We start from the raw sequence: 19684 nt of genomic DNA on the forward strand, positions 1-19684 counted from the left end.
CCCCAGATGGGTCGAGCATCACCCCCTGGTAGGCTTGCCAAGTGGATCCCAGTCGGGCACATGTGGGAGTCTTTCTGCCTCCCTCCTTCTCACTTTAGAAGAATACAAAAAAAAAAAAAAATGTCTAGAGACTAACCATAAATGTGACTTAAAGTTCCTTCTAGGTTTTCTGCATTTTTCTGAATGCCTTAGATCTGCCCTCTAAATTCTCTGTAAAATCTGATGGTTTAATACCCTCCTTTAAAAACTAACTCCACTTACCTGCTTCCTGATGACAATCTGGAAACAAATCCAAAGGCTAATACCAAAGGCAAAGCCCAAATATATGTAAAACCTGTTTATCCATAATGATATTAAAGATGAGAAGTCCCATGTATCCAAAGAAGAATCTAAATTTAAAATGATACATATGTGTAATTTTAGTTAAAATTACATATATAAAGGTATCTACCCTTATTTTAAGACTAAAAAAAAAAAACCTCCATATTCAACAAGGCTAAGAAATCTATAGGAAATCCACTCTAATAAAAATAATACGAGGCCCTGGCCGGTTTGCTCAGTGGTAGAGCATTGGCCTGGCGTGCAGGAGTCCCGGGTTCGATTCCCAGCCAGGGCACACAGGAGAGGCGCCCATCTGCTTCTCCAACCCTCCCCCTCTCCTTCCTCTCTGTCTCTCTCTTCCCCTCCTGCAGCCAAGACTCCATTGGAGCAAAGCTGGCCCCGGAGCTGAGGATGGCTCTGTGGCGTCTGCTTCAGGTGCTAGAATGGCTCTGGCTGCAGCAGAGCAACGCCCCAGATGGGCAGAGCATCGCCCCCTGGTGGGAATGCCGGGTGGATCCCGGTCGGGCACATGAGGAAGTCTGTCTGACTGCCTCCCCGTTTCCAACTTCAGAAAAATACAAAAATAATAATAATAATAATAATAATAATAATACATGATGTGGGTTTAACATGATAAAATTATAAGAATACTAGCTCAAACATATATATGTGTACATATATTACATATGTGACCTTTATTTAAATATATAGCATTTGGAAGAGTCAGAACACTTTATGTGCAATTATGAGTTAATTTCTTTTCCTTACGCTTGCTCCATAAGAAAAGCTTTAAGCTTTTCCTGATACTAAAACTATTCTTTTTTTTATGATTTTATTCTTTAAAGACCATAGCTACTTGTAAAGGGTTCTTAAATAACTGAACTCACGCCCAATTTTTTAAAGGTAGATATGTATGGACCTGGCCTCAAATGTTAAACCTGGGGTCAATCTCAAAAGGCAAGTTCTCAAATGTGGGGGTCAGAGGTGCTGCTTCACCCTGGAAAAGTCCTCCATACACGTGGGGGGACGGGCGGGCTGTCAGTTTTCTCCGCCCTTTACTTGAGGTTAGAAGCAAAAGGCAGAAGCCAAGTCAAAAGCAGGGATCAATACCCCCTTGCCCCATCGGTACCCGTGCTGACAAGTGAAATAATCTCTGATGGCTCCTGGGAACACAACTCCGCCGGGACAGGGTCTCAGAAAAAAAAAAAAAAAAAACGGTTTCTCCCCTCCCGCTTCTCGACTGCTATCCACCAGGGGGTCCTTACCCATTCTCCTCAGAGCCCGGGCTCTGCGGCCGGACAGGAGACTGGGAGTGCGGACCTGGTAAACCTGCGGCTAGTCTGGGTGCCGGGAAGCTGTCAGAACTACCTCCCAGCATTAGCCATAAAACCTGAAATCGCCGAGCTGGAGGCAGCCATGCCACTCGCAGCCTCGTCGGGATTGGCTCAGTGAGGGAAGGGGCGGGCCCAGGCGGTGCACCGACTAGAGCTCCGGGCGAGGAAGCCGGAGCTTTGCTGGTCCTGCTCGGATTGGCTCTGAAGGGGAAAAGGGCGGGCCCAACGAGAAGTCCAGTCCAGAGCCCTGGGCGGTCAGGGGGTGCCGTCTCGCTCCCTCCGGAATTAGAACCGAGGAGGGAGAAATCTGTCGGACAAAACACGGTCCTAACAGTAGTGGCACGGGAGGAGGGGGAGTGGGAAAAGGGCGGGGGGTGCGAGGGGACGCTAAAAGAGACTAAGGAAGTCATCAACCAAAGACGATCTGTAGACCGGTTTGGATCTCTGTTGGAACACACCATCATAAAAGAGCATTATGTAGGGGAACTTTGATTATGGATTGGCTATTAGGTGATACGAAGAATTATGGTTAATCATCCTGGGTGTATTTTCGGATAGGCGTATTTAAAGCTAAATCTTAGGATGATTTGCTTTAAAATAGTCCAAAGAAGTTTGAGGGAGAAAGAATAAAACAAGAATGGCAAAGTGTTGATAATTATTGAAACGGGTCGATGGGTACATGGACGTTCATTACACTTTTCTCTGTTTTACATGTTAAAATTTTTCCTAAATGAAAAGGCCCTGACCTCTGCGGAACTGTGAGGCACTGATGCTGTGTTCCCACCCGGTCTGCAAATGTCAGCTTCAACAACCAATCAGAACTCTAGTTCATCGGCGAAATAAAATGACTTCCGGAAGAGCGTCCTTTTCCGGTACTGAACGATGTCGTAAGAACCACAATGCGCAGGCGTCATTGCTCAGTTTTTCCTGGTTAGGTACCCCCCCCCCCCACCCCGACCTAACCTGACGCCTGCGCAATAAGTGAGCCGACTGGGTTGTGGCGGCCGGCTCGGCCGGGTTACTGGCGAGGCTGCGCACTGCACCGGCGATACGGTGCCGCGCGCGGCCCGGTCGTTACAGCGAGGTGTCGGGGGCTCTCAGGCTGGTGGCGTAAGTTAAGTCTGCGGCGGTTCCTACGACCCAAGGTCTGTGAGCAGCCACGATGTCGATCTTCACCCCCACCAACCAGATCCGCCTAACAAATGTGGCCGTGGTACGCATGAAACGCGCCGGGAAGCGTTTCGAAATCGCCTGCTATAAAAACAAAGTCGTCGGCTGGCGGAGCGGCGTGTGAGTGACCCTCTCCCTCGGGGCCCTGGGCGGAGCTGGTAGCGTCGGAGGCCGCCTGCCGCACGATCGCAGGAACGGGCCAAGCGGGTGTCTGCTCCCGGAAGGAAATGGAAAACGTCCCTGCCGTGAGCGTGAGAAGTCTCAGCTCTTCCCGAGCGTAGAGCCGAAACCAAGCGTTCCCTTTCTGTTTGGTGTTGGGCTTGGGTTGTTAGTTTGGAGTTTGGTTTTGCTTTGATGCTGTCGCAAAGGCTACAGTCAAGAAACACCCTTAATTATATGGTCCTTTTGCCAGAATAATGATAAAGGCAAAGAGTGTAGTCTTACAAATGACAAATATTAGTACATCTGAAGTCGGAGGTCTTAGCCCAGTGCCACCGAAGTGCGTCTTGTCTTCACTGCTGCCATCTAGGGGCCGGTATTCAGTGGCCCCACCCACACCCGCCCCCGTTCTTGTGTCCCACGACGTTTTCCTCCGTTGAGTAAGTGCGGATACAAATGCGGTTCTGAATTTTGGAAATATTTCCCTCCACAGTGAGGGTCTTTTAGGATTATTTGTTGTTCCTCACTATTTATATTGTTGCCATCTCGTATTTAAATGTAAATGAATATCCAAGTTTCAAGTGTATTCACCTAGAACTTTCTCTCCTGTCCTCACAAGGGAAAAGGACCTTGACGAAGTGCTACAGACCCACTCAGTGTTTGTCAATGTTTCTAAAGGCCAGGTTGCAAAGAAGGAAGATCTCATCAGTGCATTTGGAACAGATGATCAAACTGAAATCTGTAAGCAGGTGGGTTTTAACAGCTGCAGCATAACTGACCCTAATAACCATCTGTAGTATTAAGTACTTAGAGCTATGTTAAACTTTTAAGTATTATTTTTTTTTGGAGTGAACAGTTACCACACAAAAATGTGACCTGCACAATACCACTTTTAGTAATTCATAATATGGACTTTTTAAAAATTGAAGTATAGTTGACATACAATATTATTTATATATTAGCTTCAGGTATACAGCATAATGATCCAACATTTATATATCTTATAACGTAATCACTACAATAAGTCTAGTAACCATCTGTCTCTGTACATAGTTAAGACATGGATAATTTTTGCCAAAACTTTTTTTTTTTTTTTTTTTTCATTTTTTCTGAAGCTGGAAACAGGGAGAGACAGTCAGACAGACTCCCGCATGCGCCCGACCGGGATCCACCCGGCACGCCCACCATGGGGCGACGCTCTGCCCACCAGGGGGCGATGCTCTGCCCATCCTGGGCGTCGCCATATTGTGACCAGAGCCACTCTAGCGCCTGAGGCAGAGGCCACAGAGCCATCCCCAGCGCCCGGGCCATCTTTGCTCCAATGGAGCCTCGCCTGCGGGAGGGGAAGAGAGAGACAGAGAGGGAGGCGCGGCGGAGGGGTGGAGAAGCAAATGGGCGCTTCTCCTATGTGCCCTGGCCGGAAATCGAACCCGGGTCCTCCGCACGCTAGGCCGACGCTCTACCGCTGAGCCAACCGGCCAGGGCCTGCCAAAACTTTTATAAATTATTTTACTAAATTGCTTTATTTTGCTCATTTATTTATATATTTTTAATGTAATAATACCAGAAAATAGAGTTTCTTTTCAAGTAATTCATCATTTAGACCCTTTGCTAAGGTTGGCTTTTCTCCATCAAATCCTAAATAGGTGATATTTTGGAACACAAGATAATCCAGTGCATTCTTTACGCGAAGCTCAACTTATTGCCTACATTTCAGTAGCTAGAGAGGATGAAATTTAATTTTCTCCTTATTTATCCTTACAGGTTAGTCAACAAATACTATGTAACAAAGATACTGTTTTCTTAAATATGTTGTGATTTTTTTTCTTTTTTTTAGATTTTGACTAAAGGGGAGGTTCAAGTATCAGATAAAGAACGGCACACACAGCTGGAGCAGATGTTTAGGGACATTGCCACTATTGTAGCTGACAAATGTGTGAACCCTGAAACAAAGAGACCGTACACTGTTATCCTTATCGAGAGAGCGATGAAGGACATCCACTATTCAGTCAAAACCAACAAGAGTACGAAACAGCAGGTTAGTGGTTTTTGATGTCAAAAAGTATCCATGAAATCCCGTTTTCTCTGAAGAAATCATTAGTTGGTCTTAACAAAATGATGCTGCTTGAAAGCAAATGGGTAGGTGTGGGGGATGGGGGGAGGATGTGTATTATAGAGAGGAGAAATGGAGTTTCTTTAACTAATTTAACTAATTTCTTTAAAATTAATTTTTTTTCTTTTTTTATTTCTATTTTAACAGAGACAGAGAGAGAGTCAGAGAGAGGGATAGACAGGGACAGACAGAAATGAAGAGATGGGAAGCATCAATCATTAGTTTTTCGTAGCGTGTTGTGACACCTTAGTTGTTCATTGATTGCTTTCTCATATGTACCTTGACCTCGAGCCTTCAGCAGACCGAGTAACCCCTTGCTCGAGCCAGCGACCTTGGGTCCAAGCTGGCGAGCTTTTGCTCAAACCAGATGAGCCCGCATTCAAGCTGGCGACCTCAGGGTGAACCTGGGTCCTCGGCATCCCAGTCCGACGACGCTCTATCCACTGCACCACCGCCTGGTCAGGCAAAAAAAAATTTAATTTTTTTAACTAAACACAAATATACATGGGACTTACATCTTCCTATCCAAATTAAACTTTAAAAGCTAAAACTTGAATTGTTAGCCCTGGCCAGATAGGTCAGTTGGTTAGAGCATCATCTGGAAGTACAGAGGTTGCCAGTTCAATCCACAGTGAGGGCACACACAGGAACAGTTTGATGTTCCTCTCTCTCTTTCTCTCCCTCCCTCTCTAAAATCAATAAAAAAGTCAATTATCTGTATGAAAAAAAAACTTTGAATTTTAAAGTCATTGTAATTCCACTTTTTAAAAAAACATACAATTCACATATAAAAGTCACTCTTTTAAAGTGTACAGCTCATTGGTATAGTCCCCTGGTCGGCAGACCACAGCTCGTGAACCACATGTGGCTCTTTGGCCCCTTGAGTGTGGCTCTTCCACAAAGTACCACGTGCGGGTGCTACCTCAATAAGGAATGTACCTACCTATATAGTTTAAGTTTAAAAAATTTGGCTCTCAAAAGAAATTTCAATCGTTGTACTGTTGATATTTGGCTCTGTTGACTAATGAGTTTGCCGACCATTGGTATAATTAGAAAGTTTCACAACCTTTTCTACTACCTAATTTGAGAACATTTGCATCACCCCAGAAAGAAACCCTGTACTGATTAGTAGTCACTCCTCAGTACTCCCTCTCACAAGCCCTTGGCAACCTCCGTCTCTGGATTTGTCTATTCTGGACATTTCACATGAATGGAATCATACAATATGTGACCTTTTCAGGGTTCATCCTTATTGTAACATTTATCAGTACTTTGTTCTTGCTACTTATATTTTTCTTGCAGACATACTGTTTTTATGACTGAATAATATCCCATTGTATGGAAATTTATTCACTCATCAGTTAATGGACATTTGGGTTGTTTCCACTTTTTAGCTATTGTGGATAATGCAATGAAATTCATTACAGGTTTTCTGTGGACAGGTATCCTCATTTCTCTATACCTAGGAATGAAATGGCTAGGCCATATGGTAACTATGTAACCTTTTGAGAAACTGCCAGTCATACTCCAAGACACCTGTACCATTTTGCATTCCCACAGTGCACAAGGGGGCTGATTTCTCCATGTCCTTAACAATACTTGTAATCTGCCTTTTTGATTATGGCCATCTTGGGGTTAACATTCTGGTTTGCTACTATCTTTTCCATTCTGGGGGTTGTCTTTTTGCTTTCTTCACTATTTTTTGAAGCACTCAAGTTTTTTGTCTTAAGTTCTGATTTATCTACGTTTTTTTCTATTTCCTTAGGCCTGTGTCATGGTTAAGAACCATTGCCTAGTCCAGCTAGATAGAAACAGCTTTGTTTTGAACATCTTACAAAATAAGGCAGCAGAAGCAGCAAAATGGCAAACATTTTCAATTCTATCTTGACAGGCATTGGAAGTGATAAAGCAGTTAAAGGAGAAAATGAAGATAGAACGTGCTCACATGAGACTCCGGTTCATTCTTCCAGTGAACGAAGGGAAAAAGCTAAAAGAAAAGCTCAAGCCACTGATCAAGGTTGTAGAAAGTGAGGACTTCAGTCAACAATTAGAAATTGTAAGATTTTTCTTATTTCTTTGCCTCCATGTTACCAAAGTAGTTTATCCTGTTGTCATAAATGTGTAACAAGCATTTAGAAGGTGTGAACCAGGGGTCCCCAAACTACGGCCTGCGGGCCGCATGCGGCCCCAAGGCCATTTATCGGGCCCCACCGCACTTCCGAAAGGGACACCATCATCTCATTAGCCAAAGCAGGCCCATAGTTCCTATTGAAATACTGGTCAGTTTGTTGATTTAAATGTACTTGTTCTTTATTTTAAATATTGTATTTGTTCCCGTTTTGTTTTTTTACTTTAAAATAAGATATATGCAGTGTGCATAGGGATTTGTTCATAGTTTTTTTTTATAGTCCGGCCCTCCAACAGTCTGAGGGGCAGTGAACTGGCCCCCTGTGTAAAAAGTTTGGGGACCCCTGGGAACAATAAAACATTTTCAGAACCACCTTACCTAGAATAAGGTAAAAAAAATGTTAAGGTCTAAGTAGATCCAAATTGTGTAGTTAAGCACACTTAGGATTTTTGTTGGTTTTCTAGTTACTTATAATAAAATCATGCTGGTTATGTAACAAGGCATTAACCTCCTTGTTTAAAGACTTACCCAGATTTTAGATGAGAGAATATATTTTACAGTGAGTCTCACCTTATGAAGAAGTAAAAGACTAAAAGCCAATTTACCACAGAACATTTTAAAGCAGCAGCAAAAACATCGTGTCTTTGAGTCTTTGCCCCATAGCTTCAGACATAGCTTTCTGAAAACTTATGTCCCTAGGCTTTGCGGCAGCTTTAGAGATAAATGGGCTCTAGAAGAATGTTGAACATTCCCTTTAGATGTGGAGCAACACATCTGACACTCTTTGAACTTCTAAAATCCTTTCAAAAGTTCATTCATGGTTTCTACATAGACCTTCTTTCCTGCATACTTGAATAAAAAGAGGTAAGTTTACTGAACAGTTTTCTAGTCCAACTCCTTCATCTCACAGCTGAGAACTCTGGAGGGATAAGTCTTTAAACAAGAAGGTTGCTGTCTTGTCACAGGGGCCTCCATGCAGACCTGGGCACGGGCTGGACTACAGTTCATTGTCTTCTGTGCTGCACTGGAACTGTAGGAGTAGAGTACGTGGAAAGTACTGTGTGCTTGTCTTAGAGGAAGTTGAAGCTTTGTATTCTATTGTATTGCTCCCTTTCATGTGGTAAAGCACTGTGTTAAATGTTTCAGGTGTGTCTGATTGACCCAGGCTGCTTCAGAGAAATCGATGAGTTAATAAAAAAGGAGACAAAAGGCAAGGGTTCTTTGGAAGTGCTCAATTTGAAAGATGTGGAAGAAGGAGATGAGAAATTTGAATGACATTCATCAGTCTCTTCAGCTTTGAAACACTAAAACACTGTCGTTTCCCACAATGCTGTTTTCTTTCTGTGGTCTGCCAAATACTTGCTCAAACTAGTTTATGTTTTCCGTCTTTGTGTTAAACAAAAATGACTTCGCTAAGTAAGTATTATAATGTGGGATTAATTCAGTTTTATTTATAAATTGGGGTTTCAGGTAAAAATGAAAAATTGAAGATACAAAGTCCAGAGTAGCAGTTTGCTATCTGAGGTTATTTAAGGCAGCTCCTGTGGATAAAAAGTTAAGTTTGTGCATTATAATAAGATTAATTTTGGAAGTATATGTCTATATAACAAAAAGGGAGTATTTGCAGCAAAAGAAAACAAGGTCTAATTTCTACTTAATGAAATGTGTGAATAGGGTAACTATATTGTGGCCTAAAATAAAGCTTGGATGATGACATCCTGATTATCTGAAAAATAGATATGATTACTGTGCAAGACTTAATTTTCATTAAACATGTTGACATAACCTAGATTATTCTTGGGGGAAAATAGTCACTTATTTCTAATTCTTAAAGTTTATAATATATTGTTAATATATCTGAAATTATGAAATTAATAAAACCACTCTTTATTTTTATTAAACTATGGCTTGTGTTTCTGGACAGCTTCCTTTCTCCTTTTTCCCCCCTCTGTCTCTTATCCAGTAGGGTTGGGGAGTTGTTAGCAGGATGAAACAAGTCAGTCTGAGCAGTGCTTAGAACAGGACCGATTCTGATAAACCTGATATATCTTAGTTGATGTTTGAGATGTAACTACACTTACTTTAGTATTAACACTTAAATGGGCAATGTGCCAGTTTTTTTAAAATCTGCTTGTCCTCAAAAGAGATATTCTAGAATATAAATTCATATTTCACTCAAAATAAACGTACTGATTTATTTTGTGGACATAATTTTTAACTGAAAGAGTTCTTGACTTAACAAGTACTGAAAGCACATGGAATTCACTGCTAATCCAAGTTCCCAGATATGTCCCATTTTAAAATAACTTCAATTGAAATTATGAAGTCAAATTTTTTTCTTGTGTCAAAAAAATACTCGTTTGATAACAAAGGAACATACTTTCTGTTAATATTGAAATTAAACTACTGTTTTGATATAATCCTTAAGATTGCTTTAAGTTTTTCTCATTCTCATTATTCATCTCTAAAAAGCTGGAATGTCAAGAAATGTCAGATGTAGGTCACATCTGAGTCACGCTTCTGACCTATAAAAAATGTTTACCTTATAATAGTCATTCTCAACAGTAGTTGAAAATTTTGGTTGGCGATCACCTTTCCAATAGGGGGGGGATCATCAATTCCCACATGAGCCTTGGCCAGGCAAGCCGAGGGTTTTAAACTGGCGACCTCAGCATTCTAGGTTGCTTTATCCACTGCATTACAACAGATCAGGCTATAATGGATCATTTAAGGATTGGTCTGGTTCTTTCACTTTTTCAGTGCAAGCTATACTCTGTTCATCCCAAAGCACAGAGGTTGCCAGTTCGATCCCTGATCAGGGCATCTACAGGAACAGATTGATGTTGCTGTCTTTCTCTGCCCCCCTCCCCCGCTTTCTCTCTCAAATCTATAAACAGTTTTGAAAAATATTTTAAATGGTCATTGAACTCCACGGACAAGATAAAGATCTATCATAACTGAAGAATACAACTGAAATGAAAAATACACTTGAGGAAATCAGCAGCAAATCAGATAATGCAGAATGAATCAGGAAGACAGAATAGTGGAAAATACCAAATTGGAAGATAAAAAAAAAATTAAAAAGCATGAGAATAACATAAGGGCCTTTGAGACAACATCAAGCATACAAACATCCAAATAATAAGGGTCACAGAAGAAGGAGAGAGAAAGGGACAGAAAACCTGTTTGAAGAAATAAGGGCTGAGAACTTCCCCCTAACCTGTTGAAGTAAACAAAATTCCAACTCCAATAAGCACAAAAAGTCCCCAAAACAGATGAATGCAAAAGACCCCACCACAACACATAATAATTAAATTATTTAAAGTGGGCAGAGCATCGCCCCCTGGTGGGCATGCCGGGTGGATCCCAGCCGGGCGCATGCGGGAGTCTGTCTGACTGCCTTCCTGTTTCCAACTTCAGAAAATAAATAAAAAAGTTAAAGAATCTTACAAGCAGCAAGAGAAAAACTAGTTACAAATAAGAGGAATGCCCATAAGACTATCAGCTGACTTTTCAACAGAACCTTGTAAGGCTAGAAGGGAGTGGCACAATATATTAAACATGATGAAAGGGATTTTAACCAGCAAGATTATCATTCAGAATTGAAGAAGAGATGAATACTTTCCCAGACAACAAAAGCTAAAGGAGTTCACCACCAGTAAACCAGCATTACAAGAAACGTTAAAGTGAATTCTTTACGTGGAAAAGAAAAGGCCAAAACTACAAATAAGAATGTATGAAGGAAAAAACTTTTTCACTAGTAAAGGTAAACATATAATAAAGATAGACCAACCACTTAAAAATCTGATCTGAGGATATTAAAATGGCAATAAGTACATACCTATCAATAATTACTTAAATGTAAATTGACTAAGTGCTTCACTAAAAAAAATAAGGTGACTGAATGGATAATAAAACAAGACCTTTATATAGACTGCTTACATGAGACTACAGATTGAAAGACATGAAAATGGAAACCAAAAAAAAAAAAAGGAAGCTGGGATAGCAATACTTTTATCAGACAAAATAGGCTTTATAACAAAGACTGTAACAAGAGAGAAAGGAGGACTCAGCAATTCCACTTCTGGGCATTTATCTAAAGAAAACAAAACACTAGTTAAAAAAGATATATTCACCCCCTATATTCACTGCCTCATTATTTACAATGGCCAAGAGATTGGACACACATGAACATTACTCAGCCATGGAAAAGAATTAAATCTTGGCATTTGTGACAATATGAATGGACCTAAGTGTACTGTGCAAAGTGAAATAAGTCAGAGAAAGACAAACACTGTATCATTTCACTTATGTGTAGAATCTAAAAAAAAATGAAACAAATGAAGAAACAAACACCTAGATACAGAAAAAATTGATAGTTTCTAGAGGGTTGAGCTGTTGGGGTATGGGCAAAAAGGTGAAGATTAAGAGATACAAATTTACAGTTGTAATATAAGTCACGGGGATGTAAGTCATAGGGAATGAAGTCTGTGATATCACAAGAACTTTGCACGGTGTCAGTGGATTTTTTGTAAGATATATAAATGTGAAGTTTCATTATGTTGTACAACTGAAACTAATATAATGTATGCCATCTATAAGAGTTTTACCTACCAGAACAAAAATTAGGCATTAGAAATAAAAGAGCTTGGATAACGACCACCCAGACAATTTCAAAAAAAGATCAAAAGGAAATTGTCTTACCAAATAATAAAACTTTCTATAAAGCTGCAATGGTCAAGGCAATATAGAATCGGCACCAGATAGGCCAATCAGTATAACAGAACAGAGCCCAAAGATGTGTGGATCAAACCCCAAAATAAATGCTCTAATATACCATTAGTGTAGGGAGAATAATATGCCCAGCCACTCACCCAACTAACCAAAAGATGTCCATGCCCTAATCTCTGGAACCTGTGAATATATTTCCTTAAAATAGAGAGGTTCTCCTGGATTATGCAGGTGGTCCCAGTATAGTCACATGAGCCCTTAAAAACAAATGAGAAAAGCAGAATGGACTGGTTCAGAGAAATGAAACAATGGAAGAAGGGACAGACGAGACTTGAGGTGTGAGAGGTACTTAATCTGTCCTTGCTGGCACTGAAGATGGAGGAAGGGGACCATGAGCCAAAGAAAACAGGCATCTTCCAAAAGCTAGAAAAAGACACTCAGCAAATGGGGACCTGAAAGGAATGTAATTCTGCCAACAATCTGAAAGAATAAACTTTCTCTCTTCGAGTCCCCAGGAGGGAACACTGGTAAGGTAGAGCTAAAGGAGCTAGAAAAGGCCAAAGGGTCCCTGATGCTCTAAGTGTGACTTGGATTCTGCTCTTCTGTGTGCTCACTGGTGGCCTGCAGCTGCCCAGCACTAGTGGCCCCTGGGTAGCCCTGGAGGAGGAAAGTAGTCAGAAGGACAGAAAGAATCCCATTTCACATAGCAGACCACCGCATGCCAACCACATGTGCCCAAGTAGGAACCTCTGGGCCAAGGAGATGGTGAGTTACCCAGCTTTTCCATAGATGTGGCAATGTGAACCAGTCACATGGTCACGGACATGGTACAAAGTGGACACCAAGATTTGGTTGAAAAATCGGGACTTTTAAAAGGATCAAGAATCTGGCACCTTTGAGGCTCTGGCCAGGTAGCTCAGTTGGTTGCAGCATCTTCCCGATACGCCAAGGTTGCGGGTTGGATCCCTGGTCAAGGCACATACAGAAATCAACCAATGAACACATGAATAAGTGGAACAACAAATTCATGTGTCTCTTTCTCCGTCTCTGAATTCAATTTAAATTTTTAAAGAGTCAAGACACCACTGTGGAAAACATGGAGATTCCTCAAAAAATTATAAACGAATATCCCATTATCCCACTTTTAGAAATATACCCCAAGAACACACTGTTTCAAAAGGAGAAATGCACCCCCATGTTTATGGCAGCATTGTTCACAATAGTGAAGATCTGGAAACAGTCCAAGTGTTCGTCAGTGGACGAGTGGATTAAAAAGCTTTGGTACATATATATAATGGAATACTATGGGGCTATGAAAAAGAAGGAAATATTACCTTTTGCAACAATATGGAGGGACCTGGAAACTATTATGTTGAGTGAAATAAGCCAGGCAGAGAAAGAAAAATATTATATGACCTCACTCATTTGAGGAATCCAATGAACAATGAGAACTGAGGAACAGAATTGAGACAGAGGAGAGATCAAAGGGACCAGAGGAAAAAAGGACAGAGGGAAAGGGGATGATAGGATGGGATAAACCTGAAGGGAAGGGGGGAGGGCGCTATCGGGAGGACGGTAAGGGAGATGTTGAGGGGAATACGGGGGAGGAGGGATGCATTTGGAGCAACACTAGAATCTATGTAAACACAATAAATTAAAAGCAATTAAAAAAAAAAAGTCAAGACACCTTTGAGAGGGATTTCCAGATCCAAGATGTGATCCAAGAGCCGGGCTGGTGATGAAGGGGGCAGGGGAGTGATGAACAGTTGGATGGAGAAAGCATTTAAAGACACAAAAGGTTTTAACCTAGAGTATCTTTTTTGTTTTCAACTAATGGCTTCCTCGTCTTTAAGATGGTCTGCTCACTGTGAGTTCAAGATGTAGGCTCCAAACTTCTGACACTGGAGAGATTGTAACTTGCTCAAAATGACAAACTAATTCTTGGTAGCTAGAACCTTGGAGCTTAGGCTCAGAAATCTGTCGTAAAGGCTCTCATAAATAATTTGTTTTTGAAATTGCAGGCTGCCTGCCATTAGTTGGATGTGCAATCAGTTTAGAGGTCCATTTTTTTAATTAAATGGAAAAGACTAAATTTTAAAAATATCAGTGTATGTAACATGCAAGGCAACTCTCATTTCCTAGAATTTATATAAGCATCCTTTCAGGCATCAGTTCTCATACTCTTAACAAATGACACGAATCTATAGCATAGGCAACGCCACCGTTCATGGAAGACTCAAGCTGGAGGAGATTCGCTTTGCTTTGTGAGTTCTCATCTACCGAAAGGCAACCAGAGCTGACTCACTAGCCTCATTCTTGGACACCTCCCCTCACTCACCACTTCTTTATAGTCAACACTGGAGTGCCAGACACTGTTCTAGGCACTTTGTATTTACTGAGTGCTTACCACATTCAAGTGGGTACTATTCATATTATCCTTGTTACAGATAAAGACTTGGGCACAGACAGGTGAAGCCACTTGGCCAGCTACACGGCCTGTAGGAGTTGGAGCGGGGCTCGTACCTGCCATGCTGTGCTTCAGCTCAGAGAACTCCCTTCCTGGACCAGATGGTGGTACAGCGTCTCCCTGCACAGACCCTAGTAGGCGACCCCTAAGGGGCCACTCTGGCAGCAGTCTGAAGGAATCTTATCCTCAGGTAGAGAGACAAGTCCTTACAGAACTCCCATTCTCCACCCAGCACCAAGCCAGGGTCCCTGGAGTTGGGCCTCCGTGCACGGAGACCGTAGCCATGCCCTCTGCATGGAACGCCAGTTCAGAATTCCCCGTTGTGTCCGCCTTCACGTCACACCTCGTCTGTGATGCCTTCTGCAGTCACCCCAACTGAGGCATCAGTCATCATCCTCTATCCTGGTAACTCTCTTATCTTGTCACTATCTGCCAATAGATCACATACTAAGTGAGCAAGAGGTAAAGTAACGAGCCAAATATTATCAAAGGCAAAACTCAATCCCTTTTCTCCCCTTGGACATAACACAACTGACTTGCCATCCATTCTTGCAATGATCAAACCACTCTAGTTAATCCCATAATCAACCACTAGCAGGGTAAACGGAGTTTGGGGTTTTCAGAGATGAAAAAAACGGCTCTCAGAGAGGGGCAGAGACAAGTTTCTTTGAGACAGAATTAAGTTCCCAATGAGTGTAATAGGACTCCACGGCACGCCTCTGGTGCACTCCTGCTCTGCCCGTGCTCCGTACTCATCTCTGTGTCCAAGGACTTCAACACAGCGTGCTCAACAGGGAAGTGCAAACCTTGCAGCACTGGCTGATTTGACTGAGCGCTTGCTCAGTGTCCGGTCTGACACACACAGCATGAGCAGATGGAGGATGTTGAACTCCTTCGCCCAGGCTCCGCACGGTGATGGGGAAACGGCACACACAGCTGAATCTGAGGGGAGAGGAGAGTGGCACCGCGTCCTGAGAGCAGAGTGGACCCATTAGCAAGAAGGCAGGAAGGAGTGAAGATAAACAGAGTCCGTGCAGGTGTCCCATTCCTCAACACTGTCGGGTCCCTCAGAGTGCCCTGCGACTGACCTCTTCGACTGTGGCACCTGCTGGGGGTTGAGGGAAGGTCCACAGAGCCTCTGCCCACTGGAAAAGGGAAGAATTCACATTAGTGAACATGACCCTCCTTACAAATAACTCGACAAATAAGTGTGGAGGATGCGGTGTCCTGGCAAAGGAAGTCTAGCGCGTGCGGGAGCTCTGTAACAGGAGACAGAGCTAGGGGCGGGCGGCTCCAGGTAACTCAGCCCAGGCACACACGAAGGGCATGTGTAACTGAGAAGGGTGTCTTTCCACTCCCATTCCTACTCAAATGTCCCCTACTGGCCGTATCACTTACTGCTTCTGGGACGGATCTGGGTCAGGCCTGCAAGCACTTGTTGGTCCCACACTAAAAAGAGGTTTCATGCTCTCAGGAGAAGACCGTGTGCTTGCTGAGGCCGGCTTAGTATGAACACTGCCCACTCCTCATTCTGAGGATAGGCGACACTTTTAAAGTACTACTTGCAAAAAACCCTCAATTACTTATCGCTATGTTCTTCCCTAAGAAAACACCCACCAGACAGGAGGAAACGGAGACAGCAAATAAATTCAGATGTTTTATTCTGTAAAGCACATATGCACACACTTCAAACATGGAAAATTAATCTCGGAGTGAATGCCATAACAGATCAGCTACTGACCATCATGCAGCAAGATAAGTGAAATGGACCCGCTGGCCCTTGTAACCCCACAGTGCCCGCAGGAGGGGTGGAAAACCGGGATGCTGAATCCCGACAGACTGCCAAAGAAAACGCAACAGAAATGGCAGGTTCCTAATGAGAAAAACTTACAAATAGAATCAAAACTGATTCAAGTCATACAGTGAAAGGACAAAAGGAAAAAGGAAAGAGATCAATATGATCTGAAACAACCACTTTAATAGTAAGTTGCTGACCTTTTATTGGACCTCCAGTCCAAGATGCCTGAGGACGAGCCAGTGCTCCTGTGCGGGGTGGGTCACCCGGAATGGCAAACAGGCCCTGCCTGTGACACTCTTCTAATCCTGAGGGCCCCCAGCAGACACTGCGGAGGACCAGGCCTTGTCTGTACGCGCCCCACAGCAAGGCCCCTGGACTCCTGAGATCCAGTGGAAGTCTCTGCAGCTACGAGACCTCCTCAGCCAGCCAGGTTCACAGCCTCCCCTCCGCCCCGTCTTCCTTCATACACCTGATCGACTCTGGGTTTCCAAAAAATCTTTTGAGAATTACCTTCCAGGGTAAATGCTGGATTTTAAAGTGTGTGTCCTGGCCTCATGACAAGTCATACTGTCCAGGCATATTTGGCACTTCCTTTCCTCACACCTAACAGTGTCCTTCCTTCCCTGGCTAGATTCCAGCCATTCCCTGTAATTAAAATAAGGGTAATTAATATTAGCAATAAGCTGGATTGAAACAACCAGTGAAATTGACTTTTTCCACCTGTCTTTCTCCTTTTATATTACTCTGCCAGTTATAAATCTATCCCTAGAACTCCATTCACTGGGATTTTATTAATTCAGTAGCAGCTTAACCTAAAATCTGTTGATCTTAATGATACTGATGTTTCTAAAGGCCAAGCCAAAAGGCTCTCTCTCAGTCTTATCCCACAGGAGCCTCAAAGTCTCTAAACAGAAAACTAAACTAACAGGTTAGTCATGCATCATGTACGCAACTCATGTCATACACATAACTGGATAGGCAAGTCTGATTATTGTGCTTAAAATATACTGAAAGGAAAAAATACATATTAACATATGAAGTTACTACAGTGATTATTTTAACAATCTTTAGTAAAAACCCACAATTGTTTTCCATTCAAGGATGCCTTGGGATAGAATGTTCTAGGCCAATCTGTATTTCGGATTGCAGGACTGAGTCTGATTTAGAAGAGACTATACAGCCTTGAGGTTGAGGGAAAGAAGAAGTGCTGACAGTCACGTCCAAGGCTGTACTTGGCCTTCTGCTGTAACACTGCTTGCAAGAACACAGATGTCAACGAAAAGGAAGAAAAGAGTTATGAAGAAAAATTGGAAGAATATGCGTAACAAAAAAGTACTGGAAAAGATAGCACTCAGTGTTTGTTTGTTTTTTAAATGAAGACAGACTGGAAGGAAAAAGGAGTATAGGAACTACATCATCAAAATGTTATAGGAGAAAAAATGTTTTGTGTTTTCCTGGTACAGTGTAAATGGCAAATCAGAACTGCTTTCATTCAAATTTCACAGGCATCATTTTCATGTTATTGATCTACTCGTTCCCTTTTTCCTTCTGAAGATATGTTAACTGCATAGAAATAAATGTAAAAAAAAGGGGGAGGAGGAAGAAAAACCACTCCTGCTTCAAAGAAAACAAGAAATCCTTTCACAACTATTAGACCAAATTATCACTCTTTCCACACCGTCATCTGCATTCCAGAAAATAGAACAGCTAATTTTTACTCTGTTCCAGAGACATTTACTCAAGTTTTAAGCCCTTTTGAGTGAAGAAGCTGCTTTAACTTTTATAATGAAAGGGACAACAGAGGAGAAAAAGATAGTGGAACTTTCTGTGCCAACTCAACTCCACAAGACCAGCTTCCTCACCATCCATGTGGAAAATGAAACTTTAGACCTTTACCATATAGGTGACTTTTAAATATTAAACTTTTTACTCAAGATGAAAGCACAAATCTGTATTAACTAGAGTAGTCCTAAAACGTGACTATTTTTCTTCCAAAGGAAAAGAAAGCTTAGAAAGATAGGTGTGTATCCTTGCAAGCAAAATGAAAAAAAGAAGGTATTATTGTTGGTACTATGATTATTAAGCCACAGACACAGAAAATCCACAGAATGGATTGGTGGCTTGGGAAATGCAGTATCATGTCAGAGGTGCAGACTATTTCGAACCAAAGCAAACCTCAACCCCACCAGCACTGAACTGCCCCTGAGATCTCAGCGCAGACAGCAGGGCCTGCTCTGACGCGGGGCGACCAGGCATCCTCGCCACGGAAGCATCCCGCCAAGTCCACAGGGGAGGCTGCAGGGTTCGGACTGCACCCAGTGTGAAGCACGTGCATCATTGGACCAATTTCTGAATAGGTTTTTATAAATATGTACAAATCAGTTACAGGCACTTGAAATGTCTTTGGCTGGAATACCCAACATTGCAAGATAATATATTCACAGAATGTCCAGGCCCAGGCTGGCATCAGCAGGCAATGATTACAGTTGCTCAGTCTCTCTCAGAAAACGGGCAGTTGTGGGATTAGGCATCAGCCAAGGCCACCTAGGAGAAGCAAGACAAGTAACCCAGTCACACAACGGAGCCCAGGGAGCCAGCCCCACCGGCACCAACGGGGCTCCGGTCCCCACCCCAGACCAGGGAGCCACGCCGCATGCATCTGTCTGGGAGGGGAGTTATCAAAGCCCTAAGAAAAAGTCTCACCAGGAGGAAATGGGGAGAAAGTGTCTCCAGCCAGAAGCAGCTGATCAGTGGAACCACTGTGCTGAGACCAAGAGTTAACCGTCCCCAACCCTGCCCAGCACTCTGTGAGATGACTTCTCAGGCGGACGGAGTGGAGGGGCACTGCCCTTCAGGGGCAGCTGCTCTCCAGTGGGGATTTGTGAGCGATTTGCAGTCGGTACCTTTCAAAGCTAAGGCTCGGGTTGAAAACCCAACGCCGCAATTTAGGCTAAGGGAAGACTACTTCTGATAAAAAGACAGGAACTAAATTCTCTGGAGAAAAGCTGCCATGCACAATCAATGCAATAAGGACTGAGACATTCTGTACACAGAGCCCTCTGGCCAAACGCTGGGCCAGACGCCATCCCGTGCTCACCTTCTCAGGACAAAATTCAGGACTGCTCTGACGCAATTTGCTGGGTCTGCCCTTGATAACCGCATAGCAAAACATTGTTATCACCATCACGAAGAGGAAGTAACTGGTGTGCATTAGATGCAAATTTATTAATGAACGGTCATCCTAAAAAGAACAAACCAGAAACATCTGCACTGAATTACTGACGGACTTTTATGCTGGATTTCCGGGAACATGGTTCCCTCCAGAGATGCCTCAACTTTAATTCTTAATAATTCTTAAACTGGAACAGAAGGCTTCTTCTTTTGTCCCCTAACTATTAAAGCTGGATCTCATTAAGTGGAGATGCAGTGTTCCTGAGACCACAGCCCCCCTTCCTAAAGCATC

At 42.7% G+C, this 19684-nt stretch overlaps 3 protein-coding genes across 5 annotated transcripts in view; 1 reads left to right on the forward strand and 2 right to left on the reverse strand.

Moving 5' to 3' along the window:
• Window positions 1–1754, reverse strand: part of LOC136403579 (S-adenosyl-L-methionine-dependent tRNA 4-demethylwyosine synthase TYW1) — a 204900-nt gene extending 203146 nt beyond the window's left edge. For all 3 annotated transcript variants that reach the window (XM_066382466.1, XM_066382465.1, XM_066382467.1), the window contains exons 1-2: window positions 1587–1754; window positions 262–389 (exon numbers count right to left, since the gene is read on the reverse strand). In XM_066382466.1, coding sequence (XP_066238563.1) covers window positions 262–389; window positions 1587–1590 — 132 coding nt within the window. In that variant the 5' untranslated portion in view covers window positions 1591–1754. The remainder of the gene's footprint in view (window positions 1–261; window positions 390–1586) is intronic.
• An 848-nt stretch (window positions 1755–2602) lies between these two features.
• On the forward strand, window positions 2603–9129 carry SBDS (SBDS ribosome maturation factor). Its single transcript, XM_066382468.1, has 5 exons — window positions 2603–2945; window positions 3604–3733; window positions 4822–5022; window positions 6989–7153; window positions 8372–9129. The coding sequence occupies exons 1-5, from the start codon at window positions 2818–2820 to the stop codon at window positions 8498–8500; spliced, it is 753 nt and encodes a 250-aa protein (XP_066238565.1). The 5' UTR covers window positions 2603–2817; the 3' UTR covers window positions 8501–9129.
• Window positions 9130–16067: 6938 nt separating this feature from the next.
• The window catches only part of TMEM248 (transmembrane protein 248), a 37515-nt gene continuing 33898 nt past the window's right edge, over window positions 16068–19684 (reverse strand). The window contains exons 6-7 of the mRNA XM_066382469.1: window positions 19319–19462; window positions 16068–18765 (exon numbers count right to left, since the gene is read on the reverse strand). Of these exons, the coding sequence (XP_066238566.1) occupies window positions 18745–18765; window positions 19319–19462 (165 nt within the window). The 3' untranslated portion in view covers window positions 16068–18744. The remainder of the gene's footprint in view (window positions 18766–19318; window positions 19463–19684) is intronic.

Source organism: Saccopteryx leptura, chromosome 4, assembly GCF_036850995.1.
Source record: "Saccopteryx leptura isolate mSacLep1 chromosome 4, mSacLep1_pri_phased_curated, whole genome shotgun sequence".
NCBI lineage: Eukaryota > Metazoa > Chordata > Mammalia > Chiroptera > Emballonuridae > Saccopteryx > Saccopteryx leptura.

Coding starts and splice junctions, on each gene's coding strand:
- SBDS (XM_066382468.1), top strand. CDS start 2,818: ATGTCGATCTTCACCCCCACCAACCAGATCCGCCTAACAAATGTGGCC. Junction 2,946..3,603: donor GTCGGCTGGCGGAGCGGCGT/GTGAGTGACCCT, acceptor TGTCCTCACAAG/GGAAAAGGACCTTGACGAAG. Junction 3,734..4,821: donor AAACTGAAATCTGTAAGCAG/GTGGGTTTTAAC, acceptor TCTTTTTTTTAG/ATTTTGACTAAAGGGGAGGT.